The sequence below is a fragment of the Sinohyriopsis cumingii genome, chromosome 8 (genome assembly GCF_028554795.1).
Source record: "Sinohyriopsis cumingii isolate HCF-2022 chromosome 8, ASM2855479v2, whole genome shotgun sequence".
NCBI lineage: Eukaryota > Metazoa > Mollusca > Bivalvia > Unionida > Unionidae > Sinohyriopsis > Sinohyriopsis cumingii.
This window is the reverse complement of record NC_142968.1, coordinates 88,872,753-88,892,995: the sequence shown is the minus strand read 5'-3', so window position 1 is coordinate 88,892,995 and position 20,243 is coordinate 88,872,753. Positions and strand designations below refer to the sequence as shown.

The 20,243-nt window shown below is 34.2% G+C and overlaps 1 protein-coding gene across 1 annotated transcript in view; it reads right to left on the bottom strand.

Moving 5' to 3' along the window:
* LOC149794100 (centrosomal protein of 78 kDa-like) overlaps nt 1–18,214 on the bottom strand; it is a 122,913-nt gene extending 104,699 nt beyond the window's left edge. The window contains exons 1-6 of the mRNA XM_089968072.1: nt 18,113–18,214; nt 15,831–16,004; nt 14,176–14,276; nt 13,425–13,594; nt 11,319–11,391; nt 7,962–8,065 (exon numbers count right to left, since the gene is read on the bottom strand). Coding sequence (XP_089824198.1) covers nt 7,962–8,065; nt 11,319–11,391; nt 13,425–13,594; nt 14,176–14,276; nt 15,831–15,982 — 600 coding nt within the window. The 5' untranslated portion in view covers nt 15,983–16,004; nt 18,113–18,214. The remainder of the gene's footprint in view (nt 1–7,961; nt 8,066–11,318; nt 11,392–13,424; nt 13,595–14,175; nt 14,277–15,830; nt 16,005–18,112) is intronic.
* Nucleotides 18,215–20,243: the final 2,029 nt, after the last annotated feature.

Here is a 20,243-nt window from a genome sequence, read left to right as displayed (position 1 = left end):
TTATGAAATGTATAAGATATCCCACTGAAAATAAAAATCTCTCCACAATAAAAATGACACCCTGATCATCAACACTGTAAAGCTGAAGATCATTACCAATTCATGGGCTAGGTACAAAAGCTCTCATTTTTTCAAAGTACAAACAATAGCTTATTCTTAAACATTTATCTCACAGGACATGTATTTGAAGTTCATAAAACCAGCTGTCTTCCGTCAGACAACACTATTTTCACGCTGAACACATTTTAGAATCAAGCTTGCTTCAAGTACATGTACCTTTGGATTAGAGACTAAAATTGCCACAAATTAAACATGCTGATAAAACCAAAAGCTGTTGCTCTGATACACAAATCTTTGGTATGCCTGGGTTGCATCGCTGCAAGCCATTTAATTCACAATACTCCTTTTACAAAAAGAACTTACAAATTTTTGTCCATGGCTTGTGACAAAGCCTGCGCTGGTGGACAAACTCATAAAACATGTATATTGTAACAGTTGTGATTAGAGTGATTTCTAAGTGCACCATATCTTTCTGACCACAAGATACCACATTGGTATATTCCATACTGCAGCAATATCTATGTTCATAAACTTCAAGGATACCAGTCTAATTCTTGAATCTGCATGATGTTTCCCATGATATATATAGATCAATAACCACCTTGCTTACATATGTTCACAGCTACCTTAAACTAAAGACAATCTTGTCTTTATGATACAGTGGTACCCTTTCTTCTTTTCACAAGTTCATTATTCAAAATTACCATGTTTGGTTCATTTGAATATTATATTTGCATATGACAAATGTCTTCATTAAAAGATTCTTCATTTTCTGTTTGATTAGTACAGGGCTCAAAATTAACAGTAGTCCGCAAGCCCGAGGCTAGCAAATTTCCTGTCAGACTAGTAACTTTCATAATGTTAATAGTCCGATGGGCTAGTAAGTTTCGGTTATCAATAGTCAGCGTTTGTTTACGCCATTCCCTAATAAAGACTTGACTTAGCAGATGTTCTCTGGAATCAAAGCAGTGGCCATTGTAAACATTCATAAAATATTAGCATGAGAAGTTGAAGTCAATTTTTGTCTCGGAAAGGTGCATTTCTATAACAAGAATCCATCTGATTTTGTGCATTTCACTTAACAGCACAAATTATGGCCCCATCATTAACAATGGAAGTTTGGTAATTGATCCAAATTAATCTGATAACGAATTAAATGAAAAAATGACGTGGTATCACACTTTAGTCACTCGATCACAGTAACAAATTACAAAGCAGTATACCACACAAAAGAACACGGCAAAAACTATTCAAAGCAATTAGTTTGCACGTTTTTTTGTTTAAGGTTCTTTTTTTATGCTCGCTACCCAAATGCTCCAACAGTCATAAACAGGAAACAACAGTCATAAACAGGAAACTACATATTTTGTTTTACATTTCCACTGAAATAATTATAAGAATTAGATCGATTTATTACGATTACGTTAATGACATATCCTTTCCATACAAATACTTTATCTATGATGATAAGAATAGTTTTTTTTATATTTTTCCCCTTACAAGAATGAACAAATAATTGAATACATGTGGAGATATCCAAGCAGAATGCCATACATTTGTTGGGAATTAAAATCTCTGAACATGGGCATCCATGATTTGAAAATTTTCTGCCTTATTATTAATTTCAACAATACACTGAGGTTCAATTATTAGGAACAATTACCAAACTTACAACTTATGTTACCATAATTGGAGCTGTTAAATACAATGTGCCGAGTGTCAGATGGCTTTGTTTGATGGGAACACACCTTTTCCAAGCTGAAACTAACACTATTTTCTGATGCTAATATTTTATAACAGTGTTTACAATAGCCACTGCTTTGATCATGCAGAACATCCGCTGAAGTCTTTGTTAGGGAGAGGTCATTTAATTGTGGGAGGGGGCAAAGACACGTGCTTCTTGCTCTGACTTTCTTATATAAAGGACACTGTGCCATTCCTTTTCTTGCTTTAAATAATTCGTGTCAGCTATACTATAACATCTCATATTTCAAAACAAGGCACAATTCCCTCTTTATAAGACAGGGAAAATGTGGCATTTGATAGAAGGTGTTCAGCCACCGAGAAAAAAAAGCAAAAGCTGAATGAGAATGATGAGGAATAATTCTTTTGATAGGGAAAAGCATAATGGAAAGTTTCAGAAGAAACTGACAAAAGACAGGGAATGGCTGAATTATGACGAAGAAAGGAATGTTATGTGGTGTAACTGGTGTACGCAATTCGCGAAAACAAACACACAGAAAATATCCAGTTTTGTTGCGGGTTGTTCAAACTTTAAAATTGAATCGTTAAACGTACATGCAAGTTGAGTGACATTGTTTTATGAACAGGACTAGTAAAGATTTGGCAGGACTAGTAAATTTCTCAATATACTAGTCCTTCTGGCTACAAAGAAATTTGTGTTAAATTCAAGCCCTGTAGTAGGCTGGATTTTAATTTGTTTCAAATAAATATTATTTTGTTAAGTATCTGACTGTATCATTTGTATTGTTTGTTTCATCTGACAAGTGCATTTGATTAACATTTGAATGGTTTGCTACATTTTTTTAATTCTAATGTAATCATTTTCATTTTGCTAGTGTTAGCTGTTCTTGTTTCATTTCATATTGTTTCATTTGACTTTAGCCACTTTCTGTTGTTTTCAGCTTGTTTTGTTTGATTTTGCTATGCTTTATTATACTATTTACATTATACAGCTTTTGAATTTTGTTTGTGTCTCCTTTGTTTTACATGAAATTTTATCTTTTTGCATCAACTTCAATCTTTCTATTTCATAACCATGCCTGTTTTTATTTTAATTTTTCTTGCTTTGTTTCATGTGTACTTTGTTTTTGCTTTCACTGCATATTGTTTGGTTGTAGTCTCTTTTATTCCACGGCATGAATCTCAAAACTGAAGAAAATTGGCAACCAAACAATAAAGACTGAATTCATTGTACTTTTACACAGCGTTATGTGCCCCTATTCTTTCATTGACAGCTTGATGAATTTATATAGAATTAAGTTTGACAAAATAATCCTGACCATATTCTCCAAGCACTAATCCTAGACACACATACTGGATAAGTTTTTCCACTTCTTAATCTGACTAGATATTCAGATATTCAACTCAATGTACACAACTGAAAGACAAAACAAGCAATGGCTCAGGGGAGATAACTGCTCAGTAACTCCTTCACTAGTACCAAGCCTAAATTAGCAAGCCAAAATCACAGGCCAGTAACTTACACAATCTGTATCTACCAACTTCTTATTTATGTAACAAAGTGCATAGCAGAGACTAATAGGCAATGGTGTATAATGTGAAAGAAAGTAGAAAGATTCAGAACCTTCACCAAGACTGAGTGTGCCAGTTATCTACAATCAAATAACCACTGGAAGCATGATGCAGTTGTTAGTGAAAGTGACTCCAACCCTGTAAGTAATATATTTATATCCCTTGTCTAACAAAATAGTAACAGGAATTAGGTCAAGAATACACCACTGTATATTCCTGTACATCCAAGCTATGCAACTAGGGGTATGATTTGATCCAGGGGCCAATGTCACAAAATTACATATGCAGTGATGCTGCCATGATTTTAACTAAATGGGGGCTCCTCCCTTGCCACCAAAAGGGGAAGTAGTATTAAAAAAAAAGGATAGGGAGGAGGAAAGGACCATAGATAAATATTTACCTAACAATTCAAAATCCATCTCTCTTTGTTCCTGTTCCATTCTGTTCATGCTCTATTGAAGTCAAAATCTTTAAAAAAGTCATTGCATCTAGTTGTATAATCATTAAACTGTTATTTTTCTGTATGTTAATTTTGCCCTGTGCTGAGAAACTCCCTTTCACAGTATGTTGTTTGAAAGGGCATATATATAGCTAGGTTTGCCAGCTAGAAACTGTTCTTTATGGCTGTTATTTGGAAGCTGCCACAACTCTCAGGTATTATCTTTTCTGCTCCAAAACTAAGATTTTTCATTAACATTAGCATTGCGAAAGTTTCACTTTCTTCGATCAGGGCTTTAGTGACTACAATGCCAGATTTCTATCTTTTCCATCATGCTGTATTGGGGCTTTATGTCCATCAAAACCATAATCTGCTGGTTCTGACAGATGTATTTTTTTAATTCACTTTAAACAAACAGATCAATTATAAGAGCAAAGAAATGAAAATTGCACTCTACTTTTGAATTGACTGTATTTTAATTGGGCTTGTTATTACGCCTTTTCAACATTCAATTTTGAAGTAACATTTACAGGTATGCTGTTTATTTTTGTCCATCCAGCATGTAAACTGGACTCATATTGAACACCATTTTCAGGCTCAAAATCACCCATTGGTATTTCCAAGAACAAATTCCCAGCCCCAATATTCTGATATACTTCAAAACTTTAAACATCTTTGTCATCATGACCATCATCAGCCAGTACCATCCAAACAAAATCATCACTTGAAGATGTACCATGCTGGGAATCAGCTGTTTGGGGTTTTCTAGGTGGCCCACATTTTAAACATGTATTTGTAAAACTTCCTTGATGCTAGATTCACACTATGACAGAATGCTTGTTCCAGGCCACATGTGCCAATCAAATTTACTTTCACTGCCAGTCAAGTCAAGCTAAAGAACCCACATGTTTGTGCTAACACCAGTCCCTCTTATCCAATATATCCAGCAGTTTCTTTGATGCAGCTCAAATAAATAAATTCCTTTGTATCAGGGCCTCAAGATAGATTAGCTAACAGTGTTACCCTCTTTAAATAAAATCATTATTATAATTATTATTATTATTATCATTATTATTATTATTATTATTATTATTACAGCATATAACATTTCAGTTAATTACTCAACATGTTATATTTTTTGTTCAAGAATACAGACTGTGACCATGACAGTTAATATGAGACCACTCTGATCTTCATATAACACTTTAATAGTTAAAATATTTACAATAAATATTCAGACATGATAAAATAGTTTGGTTTTTTTCCTGTCCCAGAACTTACGGTGAAACTTTTTCCAACTAGGTCATATATCCCAAGACTTAAGAAATGACATAAACAAAACACTTATAATAAAATAAAAGAAAATAACCTTGTATTTGTTATCATTTATTCTTTTTTTTCTTCATCACAAGCATTAAAGAATAAAATATATCCACGAAATGCATATATGTATCGTAGGCTTCCATAACAGCATGTTTCAATTATGTCCAATAACACATAATACATTGTTCATTAACATGAACATGGAGAAACAAATCAATTTTGGCTTAAGTCAAAGGTTTGAATATGTTATTTGACTGAAAACTGGATCCAACAAAATTGCCAACAAGAGGGAAATAATCAACCAATCGCCTAACGACAACTACCATTCATGCATGACACAGTGTTAGGTGCAAAATAACCAAGACTGAATTATATCCATGTTAATTATATTACAGCAAATAAAAATCATTATTTCAAAATACATTCACTTGAGCGCAAGTGACAATCTTTTTGCTAGCATGGGTTACAAAAAGTATCATTAAAGCAAGTTATTGTTGTGTAAACAATTTACCCACAGACATCACTGCCCGTTAGTATTAATTGTAACTGCAGATGCCAAGCAAAATAGAAGCCCAGGTGGTGAATAAACACAACTAGCAGCGAGCAGTAAACTCATTGTTCGATCTTACTGACAAGACATTACTGACAAAGGTTTTTATTATTATTGCAAAGGAAGAAAACCTCAGAAGACAACTTTGCCTACTTTCAAGGCATTCTTAAAAAAACGATATCACTACAAAGGTTATTTTAGTACAAAGCAATCTGACCTTGGATTCTTGTACGTGTGCCAATTCTTATTTTTTTTAATATACAAAGACGCTGATTTAAGGAAGCTAACCTTGGTTCCTCATCAGTGGTATTCATGGGAATTTAAAAATTAAATGGAAGCAATGGAACTATTTTTAAAGTGACATGATACAATGGCTCGTGCACGGACATATATGACCAGTCATCGCCCAGAAGATTTGGAGAAAATACAATCATTTGAAGAATTTGTGAAGGAAAGAGGAGAAGATGATTTCACCAACAATATGATCATTAACATGGATGAAATTCTAGTGTACTATGATCTCATTCCTGGGCGGACTGATGATAAGAGGGGAGTTAAAATTGTGAGAATTGTGTGCAACTGGTGCAGATTTTAAACAATCTGACTTTAGTCCTTGCAGTTTCTGCTTCAGGTGATGTGTTGCCTCTAATGATAATATCTGACGGCACGAAAAAGCTATAAAAATATTCATGCACTGAAAGAAAGGATCACATGTGTACAGGAGAAGGGTTGTATTGACGAGATGATGATGCAGTGGAATAAACAGTTTAATATTTTTTTCAAAAGAATTTCAGTTAGAGTGCATTTTCCAACATGTAATTTTCAAATGATTTTAAAAGTGTCCCATAACTTACGACTCAAAAAGACAATGTGTCCCAGAAGATATAGTGCTCAAAAAAATTACTTTAAAAATGACTTCACAGTTTCTCAAAATATAGTGTCCCAACATATATGGCAAATACCATTTTGTTAACTGCTTATTACAAGGTAGATAATTTTTTTTTTAAAGCCTAACCTTAACTCTGAACACCTCTCTCATTCAAGCACGCAACTTCCATACACAAGGAAGTGCCACAGCCCCCTCCTGAGAGCAAAGGGAACCCTAAAGAGAAGATTTGGCAGGAACCTTCTTCCTGGCCATATAGGTCAGATAAGATTATCTGCCAAGTCTCAAACCTAGTTGGACCATAAACAAGAAGGAAAATAGTTTAAAACAATACTTGAAGTCATAAATTATCCCACTGGTAACTGTTTAGATTGAATCTGAAAATGAATAAATAATACAGTAAATTGGTAATATCATTGATTCCAGGCCTATGTTGGTTTCAACGCAGGAATCTAACACTGTCAGTTGTTAATGCAACTTAAGTTGTGAGGTAAAAGTGTGATTTTGTCTTCTTTGACTTTTAAATACATATCTGGGATAATTTTCGCAGAGAACTTGTCCAGATGGTACAACATATTGCAAATCAAGCACCGATGCCATGTTTAAGAATACCTTTTCTGACACAACACTATGGATATGAGTCGTGAATGATGACAATGGCAATGACATGAGTGATAGCTGTGGCTCTTTGTGATGAATATTTTTTATCTAGTATGTGCAACTAGGCATACCCACAATAATTGGTTGCCATCCTAAAACGTTTGGTACGTCTTTACTGAAACCTTCGGCTGTTATGCCAGAGATTGTCTCGCACTGTTGCACAATACTAATGGACCATAAAAAGGGTTTAGATATTTGTCTTTCCACCTGTATGTCTGATTTAAAATTTTGCACATATTACACAAAACAACCATTTTATCAAGGGTATTAGTACCAAACTCCATTGTTAGTGAAAATCTATTCCAAATAGAACTCTTTGCTCTTGGGATGTTCAAGAACTCATATTTTGAAGCTGCCATACTGTTAATGATGCTATAAAGCCTAATAGAAGACAGTCGTGTGCAATATGTTAGTTCTAAAACAAAGTTCTGCCTTCTGTGACACTTGTCTACAGCCATGTAGTATGGTCAATAAATTCTTGACAACCAGTACTAGCACATTAAAACAAAGTTCTACCTTCTGCGACACTTGTCAACAGCATGAGTGTAGCATGGTCAATAAATTCTTTACAACCAATACCAGCACCTTAAAACAAAGTTCTACTTTCTGCAACACTTGTCAACAGCACATGTAGCATGGTCAATAAATTCTTGACAACCAGTACCAGCACACAGAAACAAAGTTCTACCTTCTGCGACACTTGACATCAGCACAAGTGTAGATGGTCGAAAACTTCTTGCAGTCAGTCTATACAAAAAACCACCTACCTTGATTACTCTTGCCAAAGCATCAGCTCCTTTCCAGGACAGACTGCAGCCAGTAAAGTTCACGGAGTTAACTGATGTTGAGTTCTTTATCCCTCTGCATATAACTGAGAATAATAGAGAAACATCAGAAATTATCTGAGCCTACAGGAACCATTATAGTGCTCTTCTACAAAAAGGAAAATACACGTAAGTAAATAAGTACATGTACCAGTATAATTAGGAGATTGCCAAGCTGTAAAGTCATCATGTACCTTTTAATAAATAATCAACCATTATTAGTATGACTACTTGGTAAATACTTGCGACAGGTCCATGTGCATCAGGAATTGGTCAACTCAACACTATAAATAATAAACTATTTTGTATCTAATATTTACTTTCAACAATCATGTAGTTATTTATTCATGTACAGTTTCAACTATGTCAATTCTATACAAGTTAATTTAGCAAAGATTCTTGAAAACAACAAGCTCAAAAACCATTTTGACGAAAAAGACCTAAGTGCTTTATTTTCTGCTCCTCAAGGATTATTCTGCAAGAAGCCAGTTTATAGAGCATGTCATATACAGGTTATACTATATGCAGTAAATTTCCATAGTTCTGCTTGAAATTTATCTTCATTACAAAATATCAACATTTATCTGGATCATAGAGTCACTCAGTGACTTCTGTTTTGTAAACACATATCCTCACATTTCCTTATTTTGATACAATACCAAAGTCTAACCTTTTTGGGTAGGTCCCGGTGGGAAAGGACTGTCCATGGGACAAATATAAATTTAGTTTAGCGATTTTGTCTTTTCATGCTAATCATTTATGTACATGGTTCGAATCATAGAATGTGGATCTTGACAGTTTTTATGCTATTACCCAGGTGTATAGCCATCTGGAGCAAGGATGGGTTGTTTGCATTGGTGTTATATTGCACCGTAACACAAGTAGGTATATATAGCACCAAGGCAACTGGAGTAAAGTGCCTTACCCAAGGACACACCATGGTAGCTGACCCAGGCTGATCCAACAAAAGAATTCAAATCCATACTCTTTTGATCATTTGTTCAGTGTGTTAACTAATATAACACTATATTCCCTGTCTTGAACAGTTGCCTCGATGACATGCATGAAAACAGCTGACATCTGTCTATGCCATATCCATCACGGACACAGTGGTCATCTCAGCTGTCCACATTATGGTTCATAATAGAGAGATGAAATTTCATTGCCACCCCCACTTTTTTTAAATTTATTCACAGTAATACAATTATGTAATATTGGTTGTCCACTGCATCATGTGGAACTTACCTGTTGGCCAAGCTACAGAAACAGCGCAAAATACTCTTTTCAACTGTACACTATACTCATTTATAGGCTGTATTTTTAAGCAAAGAATCTTAGGAAAATATTTAAGTGCTTCCCAAAACATAATGGTGTAATGATTTTAATTTATGTGGCTATGTGAAAATATATATACATATTCTGCTTTTCTTCCAGAAAAAGAACAAGGGGAAAGATGCTACATTTGACTGCATGGACCATTCAATAAATCAAATAGAGAAATGTGCTTTATCATACTTGTATGCTACAAATAGTAGTGTTTATTTGTGTCTTATATGAATGTCCCATGCATTTGTGGCAATATGGTGGTTTTCATTTAATTACTTTAGTAACTTCCAACAAGTTGGTTTTGGAAGTATTATACAAGTAAAGATAAACAGGCACAATCATGTACCAATTTAACATGCACTGTTATGAAAAATATTTTTTCTCATTAGTATTGTAGTAATACTTGATACAAAACAGAAGGCATGTATCCTTGCAAGAGCACATGATCATGGAGCTGGGTTTCGAATGAGGTCCAAGTAAAGTAAAATGTGGTATTTTCATATTTCCTATGTCACTATAGTTTGCATTTGTACTGAACCATGTAAGAACCTGACACCTCCCTTGGTCTTGTCGATGACATCGGGATGTATCAAATCTGTTTACTCAGTGAGTCAAGTAATGCAGCCAGTGCAATACATTCTGTGAGGAATGCTGTAAAATACACTATGGTAGTATTAAAATCTGGGAATTAACCCCAAAATATTGAGTGGATATTGAACAGATCTAGTTGACACCCAGTTCTACTTAATCCCTTGCCCTCAGTGTCCATGTTACAGACATGATTTTGGTCTTCCATAAAAAAATAAGCTGAAAAAGAGGGGTCTGGGGGTCCTCCCCCAATGGGGTCTCAAGGGGCAGCTTACGATCATAAAAAAAAAAAAATAATCATTTGAAAAACTAATAAACTTACCAAAAATGTTCAACTTTACTTCAATAATTTCACAATATTTATAGTCACATGAATTTGTTCACATCGCGATTAAGTCACAATGATATGTCAATTTTGCATCAAATATATTATACTTCTCTCTTTTCATAACAAATCTGTAAAATAAACACCCAAGTACATTAAATATATACAAAAAATCCCATACATTCACTTGTCTTTTTCTCCATTTGACACAAACTGTTGATATGCCAGTTGAACTCTTTTTGTGGCTTTGGCAAAGATTTCTTTAGCCTTCCTTTTTAGGCTCAATGTGCAATCATTTGTTTTCCTTTTCAACGACAGCCTTTTTCCTTTCAAGCTGGTGCTTGTATTGGCGACATACAATGCGCATATTCTGACAAGGGTCTACATCTGTTCCCTCATGCAAGAAATCTTTCTTCTTATAGTAATTAAGTGCACTTTTTCCAGATGCATTCTGAGCATTGATTTTTCCATATGCAGCTTCTTTTGTAGGTGCTGTTCCAAACTCTTCCAACCACGATGACTGTAATTCAGATCTTTCTTGCAGAGGTCACAAAATGTCAGTCTCTAGTGTTCAGTTTTCTTATGAACTGACAAACTGAATTTTTGTCAACTGTTTGCTTCAGCCGTTCCTATTTCCATACCTTTTTAAACCTTTATCTAAATGTTTCGTGTCATGCTTTCTCTCTCAACAACTCAGGATGCCATGTTTTTATAAGCATGCTTCTTCTTTCCATTATCATCAGTTTCCATTACATGAAGATTCATTGGATGAATTTAAACCTTCGACCAATCAGAATACTCTTTACAAGAGTCGTGTGCAAACTAATATATGGAACTAATAATTTACAAGGGTCATTACATAATCAGACTGGACAGACTATTTTTAAAATAACAGATCGAAGATGATATAAAAAAAACGGACTATATCAAGAAAAATCTGATTCAGGAGAAAAGTAGAAAACGGAGAAAAATCATATCTTATTTTCACAGGATTTTAGCCTAAAATTCCACAATATCTGCACTGTAACTAGGTCATATCTACATAAGGACAGAGCACTTACTTTCAAGCCCAGTGTCTCCTATTCGGCAAAACTCCAGGGAGAAATGGTTCAAAGTGTTGTTCTTCATCAGCCCCTAGGAAAGAATACAGAATCAGAAATTAGTGAACAAACAGCTCTAAATATTGTGAGCTACTGATCAGTCTCAGTTATTAAGGAAAAGAGCTAACTTATCCTTGAAATAAAACCATCTCCCAATTCAGAACCCTGATTCAGTCTGGTTGGTGATCTGAATTGTAATTTTTTTCCTCTATTAGAAGAATATGGAAAATAGGTAACTGGTTTGGTTTTGTGGTAGTTTTCAGCACATTACAGGCTACACATAGTGGATAGTACTTTTGGTGGAGGAAAACCCCAAGAAAAAACATCAACCCATGGAAAGCTACTGGCAAGCTGTCTCACATTAAATACTGGACAGTTAGAATTATTTAAGGATTTAATTCGAAATAAAATGAGTGTCTCTTGAGTTTTCATTTTACACTGTAGAGAAATAAATTGTTTGTTGATTTTATTTTAAATTGTTAATTTCACTTTCCTTCTTTTACATAATTTAAGACTCTGAGTCAATACACTAAACTGAAAATGATGACATGTGACCTTTGGTTTTAAAGGCATTGTAGTAACAGCTCTGTTCCATGGTTTTTATTAAGTCATTTAAAGGGTTTTCTATTTTAGCAACAGCTATCATATTTGATATCAGATTAACTTTACGATATGTGATTTCTGAGCATATTAACACAGAATTTTTTTTAATGGACAGATGACACATGGGGGCCCCAGCTTGATGAGTGGTCTAAGGCACCTGCCTTAACAGATCACTGACATCTCACCTCTGTCCACAGTTTCAAGCCTTGGGCTTGGCCAAATGGGGTATGTGAGAAAACATGCCACTAGCTTCCTGAGGGTTGGTGATTCCTCCCCTTTGTTTTTCCAGATTATTCCTCCATCAAACATTCCAGCCATCTTCTTATAGACTATCATGTGCTGAAAAATGGTATCAAATCTATAAAAACAACATGCAATTTCATTATTTTGAGCCAAATATCAATGTGCTTAACTGAGGAAAAGGACTATAGGAGAGGTTAGACAAAGTAAACTTCACTATCCCAGTGAGTTTCACTGAAATTTAAGTCAAGGGTAACTTTATCACACAAAAATCCTTAAATTTAACAATCCAATTAGGAGCTTTATGAAACAAGGTTGCATTTGTCGCCAAACTCATGTTTTAGTCACCAATATCTTGGCTTACCCTGGTCCAATGCACTTTCTTTCCAACTTATTCAAGATGCAGGGTCACAAGTAATAAAAACAGCACAAAACATTGGTGACATGGCCAGAAATATGAGGTAAATCCTCATCATAAACATCCAAAGTAACAGGACTGTTCCAGTGGCCTAGTGGTTAGAGCATCTGCCTCAGATGCAAGACCAAACATTGGCCGAGTGATACCAAAGACTTAAAAAACTGGTACTAACATATGCATCGCTAGGCGCTCAGCATTAAGAGGTTAGTGTTAGGACTGGTCCTCCTGGTGTCAGGATAATATGACTAGGTGGGAGATCATGCTACATGTCTGCGGCATGATGCCCCAGTGCTAGACATCACTGTAAACTGCCACACTGCAGACATCAAAGCGATATGACTGAAATTTTTTAAAGCTACGTTGAAAATCCAAATCAATTAAAAAAACACCACTATTCAGTCATGATGTTTATATTGTTCTCTGCTAAATTCTAAAACTGATCAATTATTAAAAACATATGGAAATCAATATCTTTTCAAAGCTAAATATGAATTCAAGGTCTTTAAAATAAAACCCCTCAGCTGAAGGACTTCAAAACTGAACAAGTTTTGAAAGAGTGCATGAATTTTCACATACTGCAGGAATACGTTAATTTAAGTATTGACAGTATTGCCTTCTAAGATGTTAAGTTAGTATGTACTATGTATTTAGAGAAAATTATGCATAACAGGTGAATGATTTGCATATAATGTCCCTAAACTGACAAAAGTGCTGAAATTGCTGATTAACCAGTGCTCCCATTCCTAGCTGCTATTACATGCTCACTGTTATCCAACAGTTTTATCACTGATATGTTAATGATATACCCGCATGAGTAGGTTAAGGTCTCTCTCTCTGAAGGGCAGTCCCTGTAGCTCCAGGCAAGTAATGGCAGGGCTAGTTGACAGGCACTCTTTCAGTGACTTACATAGCCGATATGTTATCTCCTTGGACCTTACAGATGGAGTCTTGCGCTTCTCTATTATAGCTTTCTTTTCTGAAATGAGAAGTTTTGCGCTATGCAAATTTCCAGATTTTTCCAACCGTGAATTGCTGTTTGCACTGTTAACAGATAAAGGCAACTTTTCTCTTAGTCAATATTGTATGATGGAACATAATTATTGGCAGAGTGATACTGAATGAAAAATAATTCCAAACATGGCTAGGAAAAAAAAAAACACATACACACAGCAAGTTAGCATAAGCCAACACATAACAATGGCTGGAAATATCATAAAATTATCTTCTTACCTGAACCAGATATTTGTATAAAATGGGGAAAACAAATGGCATTCTTTACATTGTAAGTTAATTTTTGTGGCCACCTACATAATACAGTGATTTAACCAGTAAAATTTTAAACTTTTCCAGAGCAAAGTGATAATGGATATTTCACCTGATAATCATGCAATGTCATTTTACACTACAAAGCTATAATACAATGTGCATGCATTCTAAGTTACATACACTTCCAATATTTTACATAAAATTACACTTCAAACATATTAAGCATATAAGCTGAATATCAAAAGTTCATGGCAGGAACTTAGCAAACAAAACTTTCACCCCTCAAATCACCATTATCATCTGCTGATGGCTGATAGTAACTTCGAATGGCTACAAATTCAAGGCTCTTGTTTATTTTCAGGGTGTTTAATACTGGCATCCAGTCATTGGCCCTGAAACAACAATTCTGAAATTTTTTAAACTGCAAAGAATCAAAAGCATTAAGAACAGAATATTCAGTGCATGAACAATATTTTAACAATTAACCAATATATGTTCTTTTCCTCAATAATAATGATAATAATAATAATAATTCATTTTAAGAGACTAACTAGGTTAAAAACAACTTATCTCCCCTGAGGCACTCTAACATGCAAAGTATAAGTGAAATAACATACATAAATCCTCATGACTTTCATCTAGTACATAAATCAATGAGAAATTTTAATATTATCCATCTTAGTATTTATAACAATTAGAATGGTAATAAAGACCATGAAATTAACTGTATGCCATGATATGCTGCAATCCACCATTATAAACAGCATTACAAATATACTGTACATTATTAAACTTCAATACAATTTGTAACAGGCATTGTGTACAAGTTAATGTAGTTGCATACAGCTGTATATATACCATAACAAGTTTTAAAATAGCACTGTACTAAGATCCTGTGGCATATAGGGGGCAATTCTCAACACCTTTCAGTTATTGTGATCACTGGAAGTAATACACAGATTCTGTGGTATATATTGCTACAGGTTTTCTATCCCATTTCCACAGCATGATATAGCCAAGCATGTTCATAAAGCAACATTGAAAGCAAGTAACCACTCAAATAAATCTTTTAATTGCTGCACTGGGTACAAACCGGTTCATCTAAAATAGATCTCTGAGGAACCTTAAAATCTAAACTAATGTGTGTGTGATTTGGATATCTAACGTACTTTAACAATTTTTTTGTCACCCTGCTATGATGTCTGCAGCATGACAGTTTATACTGATGTCAGCATCATGTCACACCTAATCACATTATACTGACATCAGGCTGACCAGTCCTAACACTAACCTCTTAATGCTGAGCAAAAAGCAAGGCAGCTTTTTGTACAATTTTTATGAGTCTTTGGTATGACTTGGCTAGGGTTTGAACCCCCAACCCCCCCACATCCAAGGTGGACACTCTAACCACTAGGTCACGGGAACTTATGTGTGCAGTTGTACAAACTCAAAAATGTGGTTGTTGCTAAATCTATGATCAACAGTTATTTCATTTTAATTATTATTTTATTATTGCAAATGGCATATAAGATACAAAATAAATAAACAAAATGGTTAAAAATATAGTCAAATCATTATCTAATAAATCACAATGGTGACAACAATTTTCCCACTTTTATTTGCTTCCAATTTACTTAAGTTTTCTTCACTCACTAGTTGCTTGCATGTGATTTCACAAGTTCTTTAAGCGTCAGATAAAGACCTGGCCAATACAATGCCATGGGAACTACTCTGTAAAGGAAATTATTGTCCACTTTTAAACCTGACAGCATTGGCTATTCCAATCTGTGTTTCCCTGATAACTATAACTTCAAGTAACATAAATGACTGGTTTAAAGTTAATAAATTTCTTATTCCAGAAAATTTCACTCCTTTATGATACTCAATACAATGCCTTTTTTGCTTTCCTTTTGGACACATGTAAATGATACTGTTGTAAATTATACCTGATTCTGTCCCCATTCAGGTCCAGTACTCCTTGTGACAGATGAGCCTTTACTGCTGGAAGTGGGCAGGAATCCTGCAGGGCACAGAGGTTATCATAGTGGGTCTCAAAGTCATAAGCTCCACGCTGACGAACTTGTACACTCTCAATCATCTTGCATCTGTACACAATGATCCTATAAAATATTATAATACTTTGTTATACATGTGATTGGATTACTATGGTTTCCACGTTAGGGATCAAGAATTTGTTTTCTCAGATCATTGTAATGACTTTGCATATTGATAACATATTTAAGAGTACAGTCAGAAAAATATATGCTTGATCTAAATGTCGACCACAACTTTTAACAGTATTTCATCAGCATTTCATCAGCATTTTAATAACCTAAACCTGCTATGAAAAAATACAAAAACAAGTGCACATTTTGAACTTTCTGCATAAACTTCTCACTGTTTTCACCAACCTATTCTAACTAGAGAGAAGTAATTTCATCCAAATATTAGAGCACAACATAAACAATGACTTATCAAATTATAATTAAGTACAATCAAAAGCAATGCCATGCCTTGTTATAATTAGAGGATGCATTGCAAGGAAAATGGAACAGTTACAGTTCTGATCTAATAATACATGTTATAGATAAGAAAGAAATTATAGACAAACTCTGAAAGCAAGGTAGCTAACCTTCAATTGGACTATTCCAAAACAAAAGCTCTGGGGACACCAATGGAAAATGAGACTGCCATGCAGCTCAAATTAATGTATCAGAATTATCCATGCAAAAAAAAAATGCTTTTACTGCCAAAATGTTATTTTAAAACATAAATTAACTGATATCTTAAAGGTCTTTTTGCATTTAGCAACTCTGACCATCACAAAAGCATGCATGATCTACAGAAAATATAAAGGCAGATTTATGTATTTTGCCATAACAAAAAAGCACACCTAGGGTGTGCACAGTACTCAAGATTTGAGAGACACAGGACTAAAAACTGCAGAATACCCATGAACCCATGCTCAAGGTGCAACAATGATTTCTAATTAATTAATTAATAATAGTCATTTACCATGGTTTTGTAAATACCTGTCAAACAAAAAAACAATCTGCCGTAAATACTGGAGATGAGGAGGGCCTCAACAAAGAGATAGTCTCAAGAGACAAGAATTGTTACTACTTACTTAGGCATTACTCAAGACAAGATCAAATGACAATTACTGAAAGCAATTCCATTGGCAAATTGATCAAGTGTGATTCCCAATTATTTCTTCTTTTGTTTTAATCCACACATAGAAAATCTTGCACAGCACTCATTCTTCCCTATATCCCTGTTATTCTATCTGGTGGTGTAGTGTACCAAAAACTGACACACTTTGAAAAAGCAAAACTGCAACATGCATATAATTTTAAATTGTGATTACTGTGTTCACACTAGTAAACGTCCAACCAGCTCAAGGTTTAAAATATATCAGGACAGATTATCAACAACATATACTACTTAACACTGAACATGTCTCTTATAATTGCAGACTGGAACGGACCAGTTTCAAAACATGATGTGCATATTGGTAGAGATCACAGCAACTCCTTTAATTGTTTGTGATCCAAGACACTGAATGAGCTCCCACTATATGTACTTGATATATTCTTGTTTGTGTGCTTGTGTCTTTTAGTCACAAGTTGTATGTATACTGCATCTTACTGTTTTGTGTTGCTTTAATTTTCTTTGTATGCAAATGCACTTTGACTCTAATATCTCTGTCTTGTCTACAGTTTATATTGTATCTTATCCACCTATCCCCTAAGAAGTAGTTTATCTAAAATTAATGTATGTCCATTGTGGTCTTGGTCTTTTGAAGTGCTATTATGTGTATTTAACTTTTATATGAACTTCCTTGGGGAAGGTTGCAAGAAACCTCTGAAGTCAATTATTTAACAATAGACATAACATTCTTTAAAACTTAAATGTTCTGGAATCGGTTTAATTTTTGAACAAAGACTCGCCTGAGTAAAATGAAGTACCCATTTCTGACAACAACAACAAAAAATACTTTCGAACACAATGCTGCTATTAAGCCAACTTAAAGATCGTTTCTTTTGACTTATAATACCACTACACGATTGATAAAAGCAAATGTATTCCGAAGCTGGTTCATGCTTGTGCTCGTTTCCATTTGTAAACAAATTGTAAAAATCCATTGTAGATGTGTGCTCGCTCAAAACAAGAGCTACACCTGAGTTTCTACAAAAACAATTCGAGTGCACACATCAACAGGTTTTACCTCTTATTAAATAACACCCTACATAACTTCTATTTTGTTTCCCGGGGTTGAGAAGATAGAAGCTTTGAAACTCCAGGAAACGGCGTTACTACCCAGCATGCATTGAAAAAGGCAGGATGTTAAAAATGGACTTCAACTTGGAATAGATCATTTCTCGAGAAATCGCGCACAAAACACGGAATTTTGTTAATTTTTGAACAAAGACTCGCCTGCGTAAAACAAAGTATCCCTTTCTGATTATAATAGCAAAGGACAAACAAATATTTTCGCTATTATAAATTAACAAAAATTGTTGCGCTGTTTCTCGAGAAATTGTATGGTCGTAGCTATAACTTGGATAGCGACATTTCTCGAGAAAATGCGAGCAACAACTAGAAATTCCAAATTCTCAGAAATATGGGGGGGGGTGCATGTGTGTTAGTGTTCTGTATTTGAAATTACATCAGTTTAAGAATAAAGACTCTTTAAAAAAAATAAATTATAAGTACTACTCTGCTATCTAATTATTTCATCTCAATATCTGCACCAGAAACTTCAAAAAGTTCAAAACACAGCTGCTCGGAGTAGAGTACCACGATCAGAGCACACCTCCCAGCTGTTCTGTACCCTACACTGACTATCCATTCGATCCAGAATCAAACAAAAAATTTGTTCTCTGTACTACGTTTCACTGTCGGACTCTAGTCCAACATAGCAATCCGACCTCACCCATGTGTAAACACCAGCAAGATACTTACGCTCCTCTTCTGACAATTGTATACTCATTATTCACACTATGAAAACAAAGTCATATGGAAAGCGTTCTTATTGCATACCAGGGCCCAGCAACGTGAAATGAATTGCCCACTGAACTTAGAAAGACACAGTGATCCCATTCAAGAGTGCTATCAAAACTCATTTATTTCGACTGCAAGAAAAAACTGAAAGATCTAATAATGTTTCCTACCTTAAATATTCTCAGCATGTTTTTAAAAAAATATTTTCTAATTTCATGGTGTTTGCTTTTGTGATCATATCATTATATGTTTTTTTATCTTATAGGTGTTGTCTAATGTTGTAAAGCGCTTAGAGGTTCTAAAGATTAGGCGCTATACAAAGTCCTCATTATTATTATTATTATTATTATTATTAGTTTTCAAAGATTTATATACTTACTGAAGATCTTTACATTTTTAATCTGGTTTTCTTTTTCATGGCATTTTAAAAAAAATTTACTTGAGATATATTTGAAAAAATATTTGTACTTGAAATATATGTTTGAAAAAAATATTTATTAATTATATTTAAATTTGATTTGTTGATTTGTTTATTTATTTATTTATTTTTTTATTTTTTTATTTAAGCACTAATATTATTTATTTGTATTGTATTTCTAACAAGTCTGATTCTTTGTAGCTGGAAAAGATTGAATCAAAATATTTTGTTTAAAAATTGTTGCACATAATTATTTTGTTTAATAGATATTGATTGAGGAAACTTTTTCTGATGGTAATGAAGCATTTCACAGCATTAAAGGTTATACTAAACTATTCAATGATGCCTTAATGAGATTAACGTCCTAAATGAATAGTTTGAATGTATGAAAGATATAATGGGACCATTGCAAAGTTTGACAGATGTGAAACCTACGACAAAGTGTTACCTGATGTCTTAAAGAGAGTCGTTTCATGAAAAGTATATTTGGAATGTATTAAAGATCTAAAGGAATTGTTACTATCCCCCAAAGAGTTACATTGCACAGTCATGAAGTCGGTTATTACAATATATGTTATAATATAACTGACCAAAATGAAAACAATTTTTTCCAGTGTGTCGATTTTTTATGGATTCCATGACGGAAAAAAATGTACACATCAATGAAGAAATGACTGCTAATAACAATGACGAAAGCTATGTTATTGCATTTTGAAAACACTGTTAAAGAAGTATTGTAACACTGAGCAATCATTTCATAACAACCCTCGCCTCGAAATTGCTAGGATCTGATAGCTCGAGATACCACAGAGGTCTCCCAAATCAAATACCGTTTGTAGGTTGTTACAACCCAGAAATGTATATAATTTTCTTCATCAGCTCAAGACAGTGTTAATCGGCAATACAAGCAACTACAAAAGAAGCCATTAACCAACTG